Consider the following 18499-nt stretch of genomic DNA (forward strand, 5'->3'; position numbering starts at 1 on the left):
CCCTTGCTACATTCAAGAAAGGCGTATGTTGTACATACGCTTTTTTGAAGGGTCAAATGGAAGAAACAATTACTCACCTTTCCGTAACTGTTGTTCTTCAGGATGTGTTGCAAAGGTGTATGTGAGCTCCAGTGCGCAGTTTCCGAGTTTTATCCTTAGCAGTATTTGTTGGGGCGGCAGGAGTGCCCTCTGCTGCCTCACAATGTGCGCAGGCATAGAGCAGAGCTGCCCCTGATCCTCCTCAGTTCCTTCCCACCGGAAAGACTGACAGAGAGGGGACAGAGGGCAGGTCATGGAATGGACATGTGCAACGCATCTCTAAGAACAGCAGCTATGGAAAGGTTAGTAAGCATTTCTTATTCTTTAAGTGATTGCACGTTCATGCCACTGTAGGTGATTCACAAGCAATCCAAACTGGAGGTGGGCTTGGAATTTATCTGAATATGGATCGGAAGATCAGTCGTCCAAATCTGGCATCCTCTTTAGACTGGTGGGAGATTGAGTAGTGAGAGGCAAACATATGGCATGATGACCAGGTTGCCACTTTGCAAATGTCTAATATGGGGCGTGAGCCAGAAAGGCTGGAGAAGCTGCTTTGGACCTAGTTGAATGACCCAACAGTATCCGGAGGCATCACATTAGTCAACTGGTAACATATCCAAGTTCAACTGGATATCCAAGATGAGCTCCTTTGACTCAGGATACTTGGCAGCCTTTCATTCTGTCCACAAACATGATGAACAGCTGTGTCGAAGACCTAAAATGTTTAGCCTGGTTCAGATAAAAAGATGAAGTTCTTCTAGAGCATGAAGCCTCTCCTCTCCTTTATGACCAAGTTTGGAGAAAAAGGCTAGTAAGATGATCACTTGGTTAATATGAAGACTGGAAACCACCTTAGTAAGAAACCTTGGGTGAGGATGAAGATAAACTTTGTGTGGAAAACTGTATATGGATGATCTGATATTAATGCCCTCAATTTCCCCCATCTCCTGGCTAATATAACAGCCATCAAAAATGCCACCTTCCTAGAGCAATGGGGAGAAGGTCACTAGAGGCTCGAAGATGGGGAGTCATCAACTTCGCTAAGACTAGATTCACGATAGTCATGGGGGAACAGGATACTGAACCTGTGGAAATAGTCTGGGGAGAGACCAAAGGATTGCAACCATGAAGACTGTTGCATAGTGATGGTCAGACTATGTAGAGAGCTGCAGAGTCCAGTCTGCACAGCTGACAGAAACAACTCTCTTCCACTACAGCCTGAAATTATTGTTTAATATAATCTGGGAACTTGCCCTTAAACATCACAATTGTATCCCACAGGGTAAAATTGTAGCGCCCCAACAGAGCTTGATGGTTTGCAGTACGAAGCCATAACCTCCTGTGGAATAAAGTCTCTTTCTGAACAAGTCTGGTTTCTTAGAAGCCTCTTGGGGTTTTTGTTTGCTTGTTTGCTTGTTTGTTTTGGGGAGGAGGGGTTGGTGGGGGGGAAGGGGGAAGAAGAGAACAGTGCCTGGTGACCCTGCCCCACCTTTCAGTTGCTGCAAGTGCCAGGGAAGATACTACCAAGAAGCCAGGAAGGGGGATGACTGTAAAAATGTTTAAACCCCTAAGAGGGTACACAGTACATTCTCTCCATTCCTTTTGCAATAGGTAGCAGGGACAATGGGGTCTCCCAAAGAACCTTAGTAGGATCTGGAATACACTTGTTAACAGGCAGAGCTATCCTTAATGGAACCACTGGGTGTTAAAATGTCCACAAGCCTGAGGGACTTTTACTGGACCTCCTCTGGATTGATGTTCAAAGCCAAAGCCATCATTCTCAACAACTCTTGCTGGACTTTGTAGTCATCCAGTGGTGGGGAAATTGGTTCCACCAAAACAGCCTCATCAGGGGATAAGGAAGAAGATACCAATGGCTCTCGGGGTTGATCCTTTTCCAACTCTTCTTGGGGTAGCTCCTGAGAAGGGTCCTGTCCCTGCCTGATGCCGGGGTCAGTACATAAAGTGAGCTGCTTATAACATCAATGTTCTTGTCAACCAGCTGAGGAAGCAGGTTGGGAAGGAGACGCTCCTGATTGAGGGGGAATCCCCACAAGTTCCATAAAGGCTACTGATTTGGCTTTAGCCCCCAACTGTGCACAGACCAGGGTTCCTTGAAGTATGCACCCTGCTGGAATTGAAGCTGAAAACAGGGTGGGTAGGCACACATAGAGGTTACTGGACATGTCCAGGCTGAGACACATATAAATGCACTTCAGAATCCGAAGAAGAATCAGATTCTTCAGACCATGGAGGAGCTGCCCCCCATCAGTACCGGTGAGGTAGAATCAGATTCTGGAGAAGAGAATACCTGCAAAATCTTCTGCAGCTTTCCCTAGATGGGTGGTACCATTTTAAACTTGTATGCTAATTGTTGAATCTGACTGACCCACAATGGTGTGGCTCTGAAGCTGCAACCGTTGGTGCTGATGCCAAGAGAATCTTGAAGTGCCAGGGAAGCTAGTACCAAGAGATTCAACAACTCTCTCTCACAGCCACAAACTCCTCAGCTGTAAATGGTACCAGGAAAGCATTCTGATTTTATGGCACCAGAATCTGAGGTGACAACAATGAACCTAGCATACCGGGAGTCAGTCTCACTGGGCCTGAACTAGGCTTTGGAATCAACAAACTCCCATTTTGAGGCTTGCTCCTTGAAGTGCCTTCTTTTTGAGTGCACCTCCGAGTACTTGGTAGAGCTTGAACTTCTTCGCCTCCTATCTTGAGGTGCCCAGTACAGAGTGCTTAGATGACTTGCGGTATCCTCTTCTTGGCATTGGTGAAATTGATTCATCTCTCAATTCTGCCAAAGCTGGAGGAGCACTGTTGACTGATGCAGAAGTGCTCGATACCCAGACTGAAGAAGAAGGTTCCGATGGAAAGTACTTAAGTTTAGCTGCCCTATCCTTTTTGGATCAGGGCTTAAACCCCTTACAGATACTGCACCTGTCACTAATTTGAGCCTTCCCCAAGCACGTAAGGCAGCCAGGGTACAGGACCTAACCGGCATTGGTGTGCCGCAAGAGAGTTAGGACTTGAAGCTCAGAGAACGAGGCATAACTCTGGTTCTCTGACATAACACTGACATCAGTGTCCAGGTGGGAGCTGGTATCAAACAATCATTTTTCTTCTTTTAAAATGGATGCTAAAATAAAAGTTAAACCACACAATCTACTCTATAACAAATTCTAACTACAATATCTATGACCAGCTGAAGACAGGACTTGCACAGGCATGAACAGGACCTCCAAAAACCATAATAGGGAACAGGAAGGACCTGAGGGGGTTGGAGTGGCTTTGCCTTTTATGCCTATGTGCAGAGCATGAGGCAGCAGAGGGCTTCGTGCCACTCCAATGGATACAGCTAAGGGAAAAACTCACATGTGTGTGCTGGAGCGCGCGCACACACACACACAGAGGAATGGACATGTGCAATCACTCAAAGGACAAGCATCTCTTATTCCAGAGCAGTCCATATGTACTTCAAGTCTGGTATGCGGCCTCTCACAATAGCCCCCATCAGATCCTTAATGGGAGAATATCCCCTATAATGAGCAGTCAATTGTGCAATGTGGTAAATTTGAGGTACCCTGACCCTGCTCATGCCTTGAAGTATGAGAGTTAATTATGCCTGTTATAGAAAAAACAAGCAAGTATCTTTGGTCAATATTATCCAGCTCCTTTTTACAGCTAGCTATAGTACTGGACTTATCCCCTTGTCTAGTAAATTAGCATAAAAAGCAGGGATTTATCAGTTTTCACTATACCCTACATAAGCTCATATTTCAATTAATCTTCTGTCTAACTCTTCCCTTTTCAGGGCTAAATAATCCTAGTTTTCGCACTGCTCTTGTACACATAATCCCATTAAGTTCAAGCCATTTTTTAGCCCTTCTCTGGGGCTTTTCAATTACAGCTACATTTTTAAAGTGAGGAAACCAAGCTAAATGTAGTTCTCCAAATGATGCCATCATTCACCAAATATCACAATAGGCTTTGTACTTTTTTATCCTTTTAAATAGATCAAGCATCCTAGTTGCTTTGACATTCCCCCAGTTTGTGGCAGCAATCTTCAAACTGTTGACAACTTCACAGCTTCCTGTCAACTCTAAATTCAGACTATTTTATTAATGTATTTATTCATTTGCCCTTTGGCTTCTATCCCCTAATGTGTTTAAACCCAAAAGAAGTTTTTGCCTTTTACTAGCTGAAAGAACTTCGTGTCATCAACAAGTTGCATCAACAAATCATTAATAAAATAGGAATGGTCCTTTTTCTGCTGCTTAACCAACTTAAATCCTTAATGAAACTGCTTTTTAACCCTTTGTTATATACTTCCATAAAGTATTATATGTGACCCTTATCAAAAACTTGGAACGCTAAGAGGTTACATAAACACAATAGCCTAAATTCACAGTATATTCTTTGTTTCTGGATTTTTCACATCAAGTGTTAATGATTTTGCCCAATATTTTTAGTAAGCCATAAAAATGACTCTCTCAACCAAAAACATTACCTTCATGTCAGTCTCCCTTGGAATGTGATCCTTAAAGTCTTCAATTGAACTTACAAGGAAAGGAATGTGGTAAGATAAGACCTAAGAGACAAACAAATATGCAACTAGAAAATTCTTTCAATAAAAATAATCTTAGACACTAACTTATTACTGGATTTACTTTACTTTGTCATGAGTTATTTTATGCATATCAGATAGTTTATCTATGAGACAGTTGGAGGCATAATATATTCAAAATTGAGTCTAGCATTTACCAAGTGCTTTTAGACATTATTAAAGTTGAAAAACACATGCTGACACACTGTCAACACTATCGTACAGATTCTAACATCAGCAGCAAAATGGTTTTGAACAGTACCCAATGAATTCTCTGAAAATGCCTATTTCATCTTGCAGAACTGGGAATCTTGGGTTCAGTACGTTTCTGCACATACCCATTTTACCTACAAGGCAACTTATTTTTAGTTTTATTTTTAAAACACAAGACACCTGAATGCTAAGACATTTAAATACAATATTCATTAGTCTTAACATCATGCAGAATAAATTTAGTTATTTCTTACATCTCTAAGTGCTTCCTGTGCCAATGACCGAAAAGACAAGATTACGCCAATAATGGTCATCCTCTTCAGAACACTGTCAACAGCTGAATTAGAAGAAAAATAGTGAACTAGAACAGCATTTCCCAAACTTGGAATTCTAACCCAAAATGAAGGTCACAAGGGGATTGTGAGATCACCTTTTTCCTTGCTTTCAGAGCTGGGCAGCCGGAGAGCAGTGGCTGTTGGCCAGGTACTCAGCTCTGAATGCTGCGCAAAAGTAAGGGTAGCAATACCCTACCATGTGACCCTGACTTCTGCACTGCTGCTGGCGGTGGCACTGACTTCAGAGCTGGGTGGCTGGACAGTTGAGGCTGCTGGCTGGGTACCTAGCTCTGAAGGCAGAGCTACTACTAGCAGCAGCACAGAAGTAAGGGTGGCATTAGTATAGTTGCTTAGCTCTGTAGGGATCCACACTGATGCCGTGAAAGCTATGTCCAGTACCAAAAAGGAAAGGGGATCATCACTTCCTGAAATATTTTCAAAGGGCGGCCCAGCAAAAAATATTTAAGAACCCCTGAACTAGAATATATCCCAAGATTTACAAAACAAGCCTTTTCAAACATTTTACCCCAAATTAATATCAGTAGGAAAATACAGAAACAACTTGAAAGTAGGTGACATTCTAACAAAGGCATAAATCACAAGAATTAAAATATACCTCAATTGTTTTTTGTATGTAGCTGATATTTGTATCTGGCAATAAATGTATAAACTCCTGTGGACTACTTCAAAAGAATGAGCTTGTTTACACACAGATGTCAATGTCTGGATGTGAACACTCTTCTCTGCATAGTTTAAAATGCCTCAGTTTAATACTTACTTTTAAACACCCCTGTTTTTCTAAAGGAGTGGTGTGGAGAAAGTGAATAAGGAAAAGTTATTTTCTTGTTCCCATAATATAAGAACTAGGGGCCAGCAAATGAAATTAATGGGCAGCAGGTTTAAAATAAATAAAAGGAACTTCTTCTTCACTCAGCGCACAGTCAACCTGTGGAACTCCTTGCCTGAGGAGGTTGTGAAGGCTAGGACTATAACAGGATTTAAAAGAGAACTGGATAAATTCATGGAGGTTAAGTCCATTAATGTCTATTAGCCAGGATGGGTAAGGAATGGTGTCCCCAGCCTCTGTTTGTCAGAGGGTGGAGATGGATGGCAGGAGAGAGATCATTTGATCATTACCTGTAGGTTCACTCCCTCTGGGGCACCGGGTATTGGCCACTGTCAGACAGGATGCTGGGCTGGACAGACCTTTGGTCTGACCCAGTATGGCCATTCTTATGTTCTTAAGGATGCAGCAATATACCATGATGGAATCCTATTTGAAACAGGTGCATCCACAAAACTCTTTTCAAGTTCTACTCTGTATGCATGTACTTCTACCTGCCTATACTCTGAAGAATTATATTTATGGCTATTAGATGTGACAGTTGGACGACAAGATCAGTTTCATCTCAATGCATGACGGCCCCCATCCTTGACAGAAAGGAATCATATTTTTGCACCCCCCCACACCCCAACTTTTCATTGTCATATCCAAGTGTTTATGCACTAATTTACACTGAAATCTCATTTTGTTTACACACGAACAAGCCGGATAATTTTTAAAATTTAATCAGTTCCCATACATTATGAGGAAACTCTAGTGAATGAAATGTACATTTTAACTTTCATGTACATTAAAATCAGAGAGGATATTTTTCACAATGTTTTATTTATGCAGGCAAGTACAGGGACGAAAAGGAAAAGGAAGAGAATATTGCTAGTTACCCACATGATAATCTTTTAAAGAGTGCTGCCATCTGGTCTGGTTTGTCAAAGCTGGTCCTCATTTGTGTTAGCACTTCAACATTCTCCACCACAAGTTTCTAAAGAGAAGCAAGACCTCAGGTCAGCCGTTCGTTAAAAAGATAGGTGCATGCTTTAGGACATTTCAATCTGGCAAGCAGGAAATCAAGGTCATGAAATCCAGATGTTCCCACTATCTTTCTTCTGAAGGAACTACAGGGTTATTCTGGTAAATCCTGATTGTACACCAAAGAGAGCTCAGAATGACCAAGAGAGGAAGAAAAACTGTGATAGGAATATTTAAGAAGAATGTGCAATTTCACAACATGAGTTTAACGATCTTAGAGTAAAACTTCACAAAATAAACCTTGTATAAAGATGCACGCTACTAATTATATTTAACGTCAATAATATTCTAATTATTCACATCTCAATAGCTTTTTTTCTTAGAGCCGCCCTCTCCCTTGCTATTTTCACGAGACATATGCTTTGGTGACGGTTGGGTTGCAGTCAATTTAGGAAGCCTCCTTAACTGGAAAGAAATGTTTCTCACAAATTTTGCTTGCTTCACGTTTTAGTGGAAAACAAGAGAGTTTATTTTTTTTAAATAATCTGATCCTCATAAATTATTCAAACGTTAAATATCAGTGCAGCTTTCCTAAGATTATTTTATTTGACTTTGATCACAAAACAGAGTATTAAAGAAAAAGGAATATGAAATTGTTTATTTAAATCCATGCAATTTAGTCTCAAGCAGTAAGTCAACTTTAAAAGAAAGCCAGAATTCTTCTGCATGTCAAACACATTTTGGCTAAAACAGTATGTAAAGGAAGTGTTTTTCTTTGATCCTTAAATAAACACATATGAGCTAGAGATCTCTGTAGCAAGTATGTAAGTGTAATAATTATTCTCCAAATATATAAATTATAAGGGAGCTGAAGGATTGTGAAGCTGCATAACCATAGCTATAAATTTGAACCTGTTGGATCCAACAAGGCATTTTTGGTACCACCTAGTAAGACATCTATGCTATCTCAAGTCCTCCACCACGAGCAAGAAGTGGTTATTTTACTCTTATAAAAAGAGAAGCTACAATAAATGAATGATAATCCATCTTTAGAGACAGAACTATTGTTTTACACGTTAATAGAGCTTCTTACGGAGAGGTCAACCTCCATGTAGCTCTGCACACTACTAAGTGGAGGAAAGATTATGCCTACTTCTCCCTAGACACCACACTAACTTTTTGAGAGTCTGTTTGGTGCTTTATGCCCCTGAAAATATGGCCAAAGCTGGAACATACATGAAGAAGATGGGAGAAGAAAACAGGAACACAGAAGAAGGGACACTCTGGATTAGAAGATAATAAGTAGTCTCAGAATAGCGAACATGGAAAACAAGTGTCCTATTGGCGCAGACTTCTGCCAATACAGATCAGCTACTGAGCAGCAGTAAGCCACAGACTAAAACATGAGGGGGAAAATGATACCTCATTAACAGGAGTACATAGAACTATAAAAACTTTTGACTTTTCATCTGCACTCTAAAGAAAAGATGGACTCCATGATTCTACAACCAAAGCAGGCTCATGAAGAGACTGCAAGTTGTAACCAAGCACATTTGGGGAAGGGAGATATAATGCTTAAGTAGTGACTTTTCCAAACATCTTTACAAGAGGCCTTATAAGTCTTCAACAGATGTAGCAGACAGGGTGAAACATTAACTGGTAAGCATGAAAATTCAACAACAGATTAAAATAATAATGTGTACACTGAAACAATGAGACACAAATACCATAGTATTATTATATGCAACTTGACAAAATTGTTACCCATCCCCAAACTACCTAGCAATGCTGTTCCACTGTGGACTTCAACTGTTATTCAGCACAAACAACTGGGTACTACAAACCTGAAGGTGTTTGTGAAGGCCATGCCCCCTATGCCCTCAGGTCTGCCTAGGGACTCTGGGCTCCCCTCCTCCACCTGGAGGCAGGAAAAATAACAGAAGGAAACCTACAAGCTGCGAGACACTGAGGCATACTCCTTAACCATGCAATACTGTGCCCAGGACCAATGTTCAAACAGCCAATGGGTTACAGGGACCTCAAATGGACCCCTTATAATCTACCAACTGCATTGTAACTGCCAAAGTTGCAACAATGGGAAGGTAAACACCTAAACCACCCTGGAGGTCTTCCAGATGGAAGGTGAAAACCCATACAGGTCGTTTTCCAATTCTGCCATCTGGGTAAAATCCCATAATTGGTTATCAGCCTACCTCTAGGCGTCACAAGAGATCTAGTATACCAGTTCAAGGATGGGAAGGGTAAGTCTGAAACGGAGCCTCAAATGGCTACTCAGCTAGGCAACAAGCAGTAGCCACTTCAGTTCCTTAGATAGGAACTAATATGTTGCCAACTTCACTAACCATTAGTAACAGCAATGGCTCCAATGCCCTGAGCCAGCATGAGATACCCTACCCTGCCCTCCTCCCCAAGTCATGCATCATGAAGAGGTGAAAAGGAGAGGAGTACCCCACACACATGCCAAAGAATACTCTGAATCAGTGGCATCCCAGCACTCCAAGTGACACCCCAGGGGGGTTCAACCAGTCTCTCTCTCTCTCTCTCACACACACACACAGTTTAGGGAAATGGGAAAGCTTGCAATATCTCTGCCTAACTTCATATTTCCAAGGGTATCATACACCCTAGCAATTCAATGTCACTGAAATTCACAATAATGAAGGAAAACGCACATGAGAGAGGAGAGAGAATGAATGAATGAGAATATATATAGATGTGCACACACTTTAAAAGGGTTATGGTATTTTAAAAGGATTTTTTCAAGGACAAATGTAATTGGAAATCAAAAATTCTCAAAGAGTTTAAGCTGTTTGTTTTTAAAAACAGTAAGTCAGCATCCATCATCAGGCAGTATGTTCCAAATAAATGCAAACCCATCACTAACTGCAGTGGGAAAAAAAAACCTGAGTGGGACTCAATATGGTTACTAACTTGCTACTAAGTCCATAAATTACAATATTAGAGGGTTTAACAACATGAATAGCACAGATTTTACAGCCCACAGTCTAGTTGCATAAACCTCCTACTGTCTTGGCAAAAATATCAGAATAATCTTAGACATTTTTAAATGTTCACCTAACAAGAGTTAGTATAAATATGTATTAAATGTACCTTTCCATTATCAGTGTTAATTTTTGTGACTTTGATTACATATGTAGGAAACTCCTTGAATACTCACTTATAGTGTTAATTTCCATTCAACTTTTGCAGAGCACCACACTACATTCATTGCCTTTGTCTCAGCAGCAGATACACCCTCCCTTTTTAATAGGTATACTCCTCTCTCTCCTCTTTGCCTTGCTGTGGGGTGGGAGCACCGACCACCTGCAGCAGCACCTCTGCCCTGGCACCGCAATCCTAACACTAGTTGTGGAAGGGAGGGCCGGAGGAGGGAGAGTGTGTTGGAGAACAAAGCCCACCATGCATTCACTCCTGCAGTACTGGCTCCTGTCCTAAAATGTTGTACCTGGCTCCTGCTCTAGGCATAACAACAAGGCGCAAAGGGTTGCAGTGCTGTTCAGGTTTGGCCTGGCAGCCTGTGCGCCAGGTCACAATGCCGGGAGCGTGGAGCCAGGCCCAGAACCATGGGACACGTGCTACCACTGCAAGGGTTTCTGTGGATGCAATTACTCCCATGAATCCTGACTAAAGCTGCCCTGGCTTTGTATAGTAAAATGGTAACAACAGGTCTTATATTTTTAGAACAGAATCTTTCAAGTTGTACTTGAGAACATTGTACTACTGGGTCTTAACATTCAGTTGGAAAACATTGTAATAATGCAGTCCCAAAGCACTCAAACTATTCAAATTTCTGAGGACAACTTGCATTTGAGCAGGTATTTCATCGACTTGAACAAAACTCAGCATCTATTTTAAAGGAAAACCATTCAAACTGGAAAGGATAATTCTGTCAAAAAATTAAAGACCTAAAAATAGCAAAACAGAAAATAAAGCCTACTTGAAATTAAGTGCAATCAAAGTGAGCAAGATATCCTAATATAGTAGCAAATTCATAATGTTAATTGAAAGGAAAAGGCTCTTAGAAATGTGGTATTTTGGACGTAGTCCAACCATTGAGAGAATATGATACAGAGACATGCTAAGTGTACTATGTGTTCACAGATGATGGATACGAATGAGAAAAAAATACCCATCTGTTTTCAGTTTTAGTGTGGTATTGTAATACTCAGTGAACAACATAAAAAGCATAGCTCTTGGGCACGATAAATAAAATGTGCCTAGGGAAAAAAAAATTCAAAATATCATTACCTTAAGTTCAGCAACCTGTGAGGAAATGTGCCACATAAGACTTTCACTTAAGAACTTCATGCCATATGGTCCTAGTAGTTCTGAGAGGGCCCTCATTTCTAAGGAAGAAAAAATTGTCTTTATGTTGACATTTATTTTGCCATGATTTAACCACCATAACACATGCCGCAATACCATTCTATCAGAGCAATCTCAAAACTGGATACAGAGTAAAGCTTAAGTTATAACAACACTGGGGTAGTAAATTCACCTACTACATTTACTTACAACAAATCATGTTTGTCAAATCACATAGCCAGTAATTGTTTCAGCAAGAACAAGAAAAAATTTGGTACTTTTTCCCCTGGGTAGCTAGGAGAGAAAACATGAGAAAGGCAAAATTCTTCTGTATAATAGAATATTTCTCTAAAAACAGTACAGATATTCCACAATCTCTCTAAAAGTCTTAGTCTCAAGCACATGAAAAACAGCCCTCATAAGGAATATCTAGAACCATATCATAAAACGTTTACCTGATATGTCAGAGTATTCTTCAGCATTAAACGTCAACTCATTTTCTGTGGGCAAGTTCACAAATGCCTTCATTGCTGGGAAATATGCTATATGTCCATTGCTGACTTGCCTTAGTAAGGTTTCCAAATACCTTAGCAGAAAAAAAAAAAAAGTCACGTAAAATATTAGTTCAATGAGAATGATACCATGCTACTCATAATATTTACAAAGTTTCATTGTTCTGCAAGGGTGAAATTCATCCTTGTGCAGAAGGACAGCACAAAGCCTACACACCCCTTAAGTCCTATTTCAATGGCTTTACTGTGCCTAGACTTTGTCCTGCCCTCCGCAACCAGAAGAATTTCACCTTCAGTGAGTTTTTAGACTGTCTTTTAAACAGTTATTGGGAGAAACAGTAAATCTATCTTGTTTGAAACTTGCAAATTTGCAAATGTTCATGCTATACACAATCCCAATTTCTTGATGCAGGCTATTCAGTTTAATTAGATTTTAAGTGTATTTAAACGTAAAACAAAGAGCTCACAATAAATGTTAATATGTTCTTACCAATTTGTGTACAGACTGGTAATAGTTGGCTCCCCATGACTATCCAAATGCTGGGTTTGCTGAAGAAGAACATTGTTAAATACTCTTGTTATGTCAATCTGCACATAATTTTCTATTGATTGGAGTACTGTCATGTAGGCTCTTACACTCGTTAACAGCTCTGAAGGTTTTGCAATCTCTTGTGTTGCTTGATTATACATAGTCATTCCAACAATTGACCTTTTAAAGAGAAAAGAGTTACCTTTGTACATTAATGAAGTTAAGCAATAGTTAATTCTTCCTGCCTGTATAAAGGATTGGGATTCAAACTTTTAGCTGAATATCTCAATGAGATTTAAAACATGATAGCAGCACTTTTCAAAAAGAGAAATCAGCAGGAATACTGTACTCGTAATACATGTTCTCAGATAAAATTGCATAGGAATTCTTAACACAAACACTTAGTGAACACTATGAAGACACCCAGGGAAGTATGGTCTATCATCAAGTGAATGACCCATGAACTAAAAGATTTAAACCACAAGCAATTTGCTAAAGAAAACCTCCTTAAAAGGTTCCCAAAATATATTTGCATGAGAGAAACTAGCTGTAATTATCTACCACATAAACACATACTTGGGCTTAAAAGGAAGCACCAGCCAGTTAATCTATAACCATTCTCAGGAGCACCATTTAGGACAAATTCTTTGTACAAAGGTGCTGTTATAGTTTATGTCCATTTCTATATATATTTTTAAAGGGTTTTAAATCAAATTTATCATTAAATAAGCACAAAAGGAAATTTAAGTAACAATAAAATTCAAAGTAAAAGAATTAACTCATGCTGGGGCCTCAGATCAGCTTGTGATCTAATTTACATGCACTGCAAAACAAAGACAACCTAGCATATTAAGAATGGACAATTTAATTTCCTGAATCAAAACATAATGTATTATGTTAGAAATGGAGTCCTAGCAAATAATCTAGTCCATTCTGTGCAAGTGCAGTATTGTTCTCAAGACTAGAACATATCTATAATTAGCCTGTTAAATCTAATTTTAATTGTCTCATTTAATGGATCTTCTACTATTTCTCCTGGAAAACTATTACCACAGCTCACTGTTAGGAAGTTTTTCCTGATATTCATTTTTTAAAATGGATTAAAAGATACTACTTCTACATAAGGAAGTGTTAGCCTACTGGGCTCCCTTCAACTGTGTTAGCATTCACTATTTTAGTTCTAAGCACTTCTCAATGGATTCTGCATAAGCATTTCTTGGTTATAGGATTTTAGCCACAAAAAGTGATTTTTATTTCCTACTAAATTGTCTGAAAAAACACACGACACTTAAATAGTGCCTTCTGTCTGTAGATCTCAGAGTGCTTTATATAAGCCAAGTAATCTCTATGAAGGAAACGATTCTGTCTCTGATTCCGTGACTTTCTAGGACCTCTGTGACTTCTTCTGGGGCAGGTCTGCAGCAGCTGTCACCCCAGGGCTGCCAGAAGAGCAGCCGCCAAGGGCTGGGGGGAAGGCAGCACACCAGAACTGCTGACTATAAATTCACGGGCTTTTGTGAATTTTTGTTTATTGCCTTCAACCTGACTCTGATTTTTACTGAAAATACCCATGACAGAAACTTAACCTTAATCATTATCCCTAATTTACAGACAGGGAAACTGCAGTAAAACTTGATTTGCCCAAATTTACACATTAAGTCAACAATACTAGTCATGAACCATATATCAGACTGATTCACAGTCCCATGCTGAACCCTCTAGAGGACAGCTGCCTGCTTAGGCCCTGATCCTGCAAGATGCTGAGTGTTCTCCACTCCCATTGACTCTAATGGGCATAAAATGTGCTCAGTACTTCAAAGGATTAGGCTTTTATACAGTAAATAAAGTCAGAGAGCTTGAAAAGTAATTCACTATTTTGGTAGTCATTGTAGACTTAAAGATTATAATTACACACTCAAGTTTGTGTTCATAGTGATGCACGTTATGAAGGCAGGCAAGAAGAGCTGGACATGAAATAACTGTTTTAGCAGAATTGAAGTTTATTTAAAACCAAATGCAATTTTATTGTTTTGAAGCAAGTGACATTTATTGTTGAAATGTTTTACTATTTATTTTTTACAAGTTTGCCTCTGATGCAATCTTTCTTATTTCAGGAAGTTTTACATTATAAAATAAAGCTGGCATAGCAATTTAAGCAATAATTCAGTCACAAAAAGAAATATACAAGCTTAAAGTAGTAAAAACTAACATGTTTATATAGGATAGGAAATCAACCCTTGGAATAAAGAAACTGCAGGCCTCTCGAAGAAATACCACTTAACATCAGAAATAGAAAAAAAATGAAGACATTGCAGTCCCATTTCTAGCTTGGGGCTGCCCTGAGTACCCCCTCAAAACCATCAGTCAGCATTTTTGTGGACTTACTAGCCACCCACAGGCAAAAAATAAAATTACAGAGAGCACTGTGATTTAGGGTCTTAAACCCAGGACTTCTTGAAAAGTCAACAATTTTTACCCTTTTTATGTCACCAGTATATCAAGAGAACATTCTAGACAAAAGTGTCCTCAGACCATGTCCTGATCAATAGAGACAATCTTATGTGAAATACAGAAGTTATAGTTAGAATCTCTACTAAAGCTGACCGCCAGCATGATCAACAGGGATGGCTCTTACAATGAGAAATTCTCACAAGAGGTTGAGATTTTCCTTTTACTGCACCTACTTACTACAGGGAAAAGCCAAGCCAAGAACCCACCTAGTAGTGCATCAAGCAACTATTACACCAGCCCACAGCACTTATTTTAAAAAGGAAATGTAAGAAAGTTTCCTCTTAGGCTCCTTGCCAGGTCTTGAGTTCATATTTCTAAGTCCCCCCTCCAAACAAACACCAGAAACAAAGTTCAGCACTGCAGGGATGTGGCACTGTGAAGAGAATCTCTGTACTATTAAGATTTGTAGTCATGGACTCCTATGAAGAATACGGAACTAAGAACTCAGAATCTGGGAGGTAAGTGGAGGAAATTTATTTTCAAATATTTTGTTTTAATTTAAATTTCAAAAATGTTGTATGCCTACATATGTATTCCAATTGATTTGGAATCTTGGTTCTTAGAATTTGCTATTTTAAAGCTTTGCAGTTCATTGTTAAAAGTAGTCTTGTGAAATAGATGCACACAATATTTTTAATGTTAGAACAAAAAATAATTCATTTTCCTTGGATAAGTAAAAATTTAATTTGGCCGTCACTTACTTGGTAAAACGGATTTCCAGGTGAGATGTTAAGTACTCCCTTGGGGTAAATGTATGTTCCCACACAACCATGTTTGGTACGTAATTGATTGAGAAGCAGAGCTCAGAAAGTGCAGTGTGCAGTTTGTCCAGGCTTAAAAAAATTGACACACAAATTACATAAGAAATTACAAAAGTATTTCAAAGAAACACAAGCATACATTATTATTGGGGAGTGTTGCCGACAATTTTTATGCAAGTAAGATCAACTAGTTCTGCCCTTTAAAAACAAGTTACCTGTGTGCAGTAATCATATGAGGAGGCTTTTCACACCTAGTTAATTTAAAATCAGATTTTGGGAGAAAACTGGCTAATGCAGGATACTACGGTTGTGTGTTGTTCTATACTGTGCAGAAGAGAAAGATTATTGCACAGTTCACCAAAATGAAAAATTTCTTTAGGAGGTTTCTTAACTTACGTTTTGTAACCCAACAATCACTTTGAGACTATATGTCGTAACCACTGAAAGTTATTAAAAAATTCTTAAGATTAAAACTAACTAGACAAATTCTAAGTAAGCCTTCTCCCTCAACCCCTCCACTCATACCAGCCATCTGATGCCCCATTGTTGACTGTGGCAGCAAACTTTCCTTCACAAAGTGCACACACCCTCAGGACTTCCAACTGTAATGGTAAGCACTATTACTTACTTTCCATCGTTTCCCCTCATCCTGGTATTTTTGTCCCCTTTACCATATGCACTCCTCTCCTGCTGTGTTCCTATCTCATTGCTTTTCTAATAGTTTTCAACCCCTCGTGGCAGCTGCTATTCAGAGAAGTTTACCTGACAGGTCGGGGGTTCAAAGGATGGAAGGAGACCAACACGCTTGGTAAGCGTCTCAGCTCACTTTATTTAGCTCTTCAGGAAATCAGATGGTAGTTTGGTGGCATCGTTCAACTGACACTGCTCTCCTGCCCCAAAGGCTAGCCAAAATTCTGAGGGGGGCAGAACTACCAGGTGGGATTGTGCTGCCCAGGAGAGAGAATGCTGAAGGGGTAGACTAAAGGATGTGTAAGCCCCACCTTCTCCACACAGCCAATGGCGGTGGGGGGCGGAGAGAGAGAGAGAGAGACAGACACTCCCTCCCCTTTATTTACATGGCTGTAAATTTACTCAAAAAAGTGAAAATTGAATTACTAGTCCTAAAACTAACCATGTAAAATCTACACAAAGAAAATATCAATGTTTACACAAAATGATTGGGGAGAATGCAGGAGGAGGAGAAAGTAATGGAAAGAGAAAGTGCTTACTTGGTCACCACCAATCTGTTTTTCCTCATGCTTTCTACTCCCGGTTTCTCCCTCTCAGGTTCCCCTTTCTTTCCAGTCTGTTTTTTTGACTTTTTGTTCACTGCTTGACTGATTGTTTTGGCACAATGCTTTGGCAGCAGCTAAAAGAGGATGAAAAAAAAATCTTAGACATTATTAGATTAAAAATAAAGCTATGGTTCAGGTAGAGTTTTCAATCACAAAGAAATGCACACTTTGCATGTTGTTTAGTTGAGTATACAATTCCATCTTAGTAAAGTTCTCCACTTCATCCTCATTCACTTTCAAGATATGCTCAAAAAGGAAAAACTGATTAGGAATACAGCTATGAAAATGATCTCAGAGTGGTTAAACACTTAGAAAAATAAACAGAAGATGATAAATGCCATAGAGTAATTTGATATATATGAAAAAAAAATCTGTATTTATAAAAGAGATGGGAAAATAATTTGTTTTGAGTCGCTAGCATTTCTGAAAAAAATTTAAAAAAATCAAGGGTCAAACAAAATGAAAATTAAAAAAAATAAATGAATCAGTCAACAAAAAATTCATTTCTGGTGAAGAAAACATTTTGTTTGACCTGGGCTAGAATCACAAAACAGCCAAAAGAGGAAGTGGTGATGATGGTGCCACCTCCCTTATAATGTACAGCCCAGTGCTTAGGGCACCCACTATTCACCCCTTCTGCCTGAAGTAGAGAAGGGCTCTGAAGTTGGGTCTCCCACATCTCAGGAGAGTGAGTTTAAGTCTCAGAAAAAGTATGTTTTGGCTATCAAATTCATGAATAGTTTTGTGTTGACCTAAGCAGTGCTTTTCAGTGAATAAATTAGTCAAAAAAATTTCACCCAGCTCTATTTGTATATAGATGTGAACACAATCGCAAGTTTCTTGACGGGCTCTGTAGATTTCTCAGATGTATCATGAACTATTAACCAATGTTAAACAAACAGCAGCTGGTGTACGCTCTAAAAAATAAAGTAAATTTTCAAGACACTTAGCACAGGACTGTGGAAAATTTTAGGTTGCAACCAACCTGTAACATAGCATAATCTTATTCCTAATAGATTTCAATCTGTTTTTCCTCATGCTTTCTACTCCTGGTTTCTCCCTCTCCAGTTCCCCTTTCTTTCAGGTCTGTTTTTTTGACCAAAGACTAGATATTTGCTTTTCATGTTATTTATTTCCCCATCACCGCCAAAACCCTCTTCACCAAAGCACTGGCCTTACCTTTCCCACATTAGGCACCTCTTCCTAATCAAGTTTGACCAAATCTCTTCTCTCTTCCTAAATATAGTCCATCAAAATTACTTGCCAAATTCTGATCCCCCCAATCTTAGAGTACCTTCCTTTCCCAATCAACAAAGCAACAACCACCCAACAACGCTTCCATACCTAAACCTGTCCCTGATCTTGACACCCCCAAGTCTACATTATACACAACTTGCAATACTGGTCTCAAGTCTGGTGAATTACTCAAAGCTTAAACCGCTATCCATTTAAAGATGTGTTGTCAGTCAAGTTTTTGGAAATAAAGGCATAACATGGTTTTAGTGTCAATTATGCTATTATTTCCTGTTCTT

The 18499-nt window shown here is 39.4% G+C and overlaps 1 protein-coding gene across 4 annotated transcripts in view; it reads right to left on the minus strand.

Annotated features, from left to right (window-relative positions):
- The window catches only part of NCKAP1 (NCK associated protein 1), a 109974-nt gene that overhangs the window by 14679 nt on the left and 76796 nt on the right, over positions 1 to 18499 (minus strand). For all 4 annotated transcript variants that reach the window (XM_038421449.2, XM_038421450.2, XM_038421448.2 and 1 more), the window contains 8 exons: positions 16902 to 17041; positions 15613 to 15744; positions 12362 to 12580; positions 11815 to 11945; positions 11303 to 11400; positions 6932 to 7025; positions 5122 to 5204; positions 4559 to 4639 (listed from right to left, as the gene is read on the minus strand). In XM_038421449.2, the coding sequence (XP_038277377.1) occupies positions 4559 to 4639; positions 5122 to 5204; positions 6932 to 7025; positions 11303 to 11400; positions 11815 to 11945; positions 12362 to 12580; positions 15613 to 15744; positions 16902 to 17041 (978 nt within the window). The remainder of the gene's footprint in view (positions 1 to 4558; positions 4640 to 5121; positions 5205 to 6931; positions 7026 to 11302; positions 11401 to 11814; positions 11946 to 12361; positions 12581 to 15612; positions 15745 to 16901; positions 17042 to 18499) is intronic.

Source organism: Dermochelys coriacea, chromosome 11 (genome assembly GCF_009764565.3).
Source record: "Dermochelys coriacea isolate rDerCor1 chromosome 11, rDerCor1.pri.v4, whole genome shotgun sequence".
Taxonomy (NCBI): Eukaryota; Metazoa; Chordata; order Testudines; family Dermochelyidae; genus Dermochelys; species Dermochelys coriacea.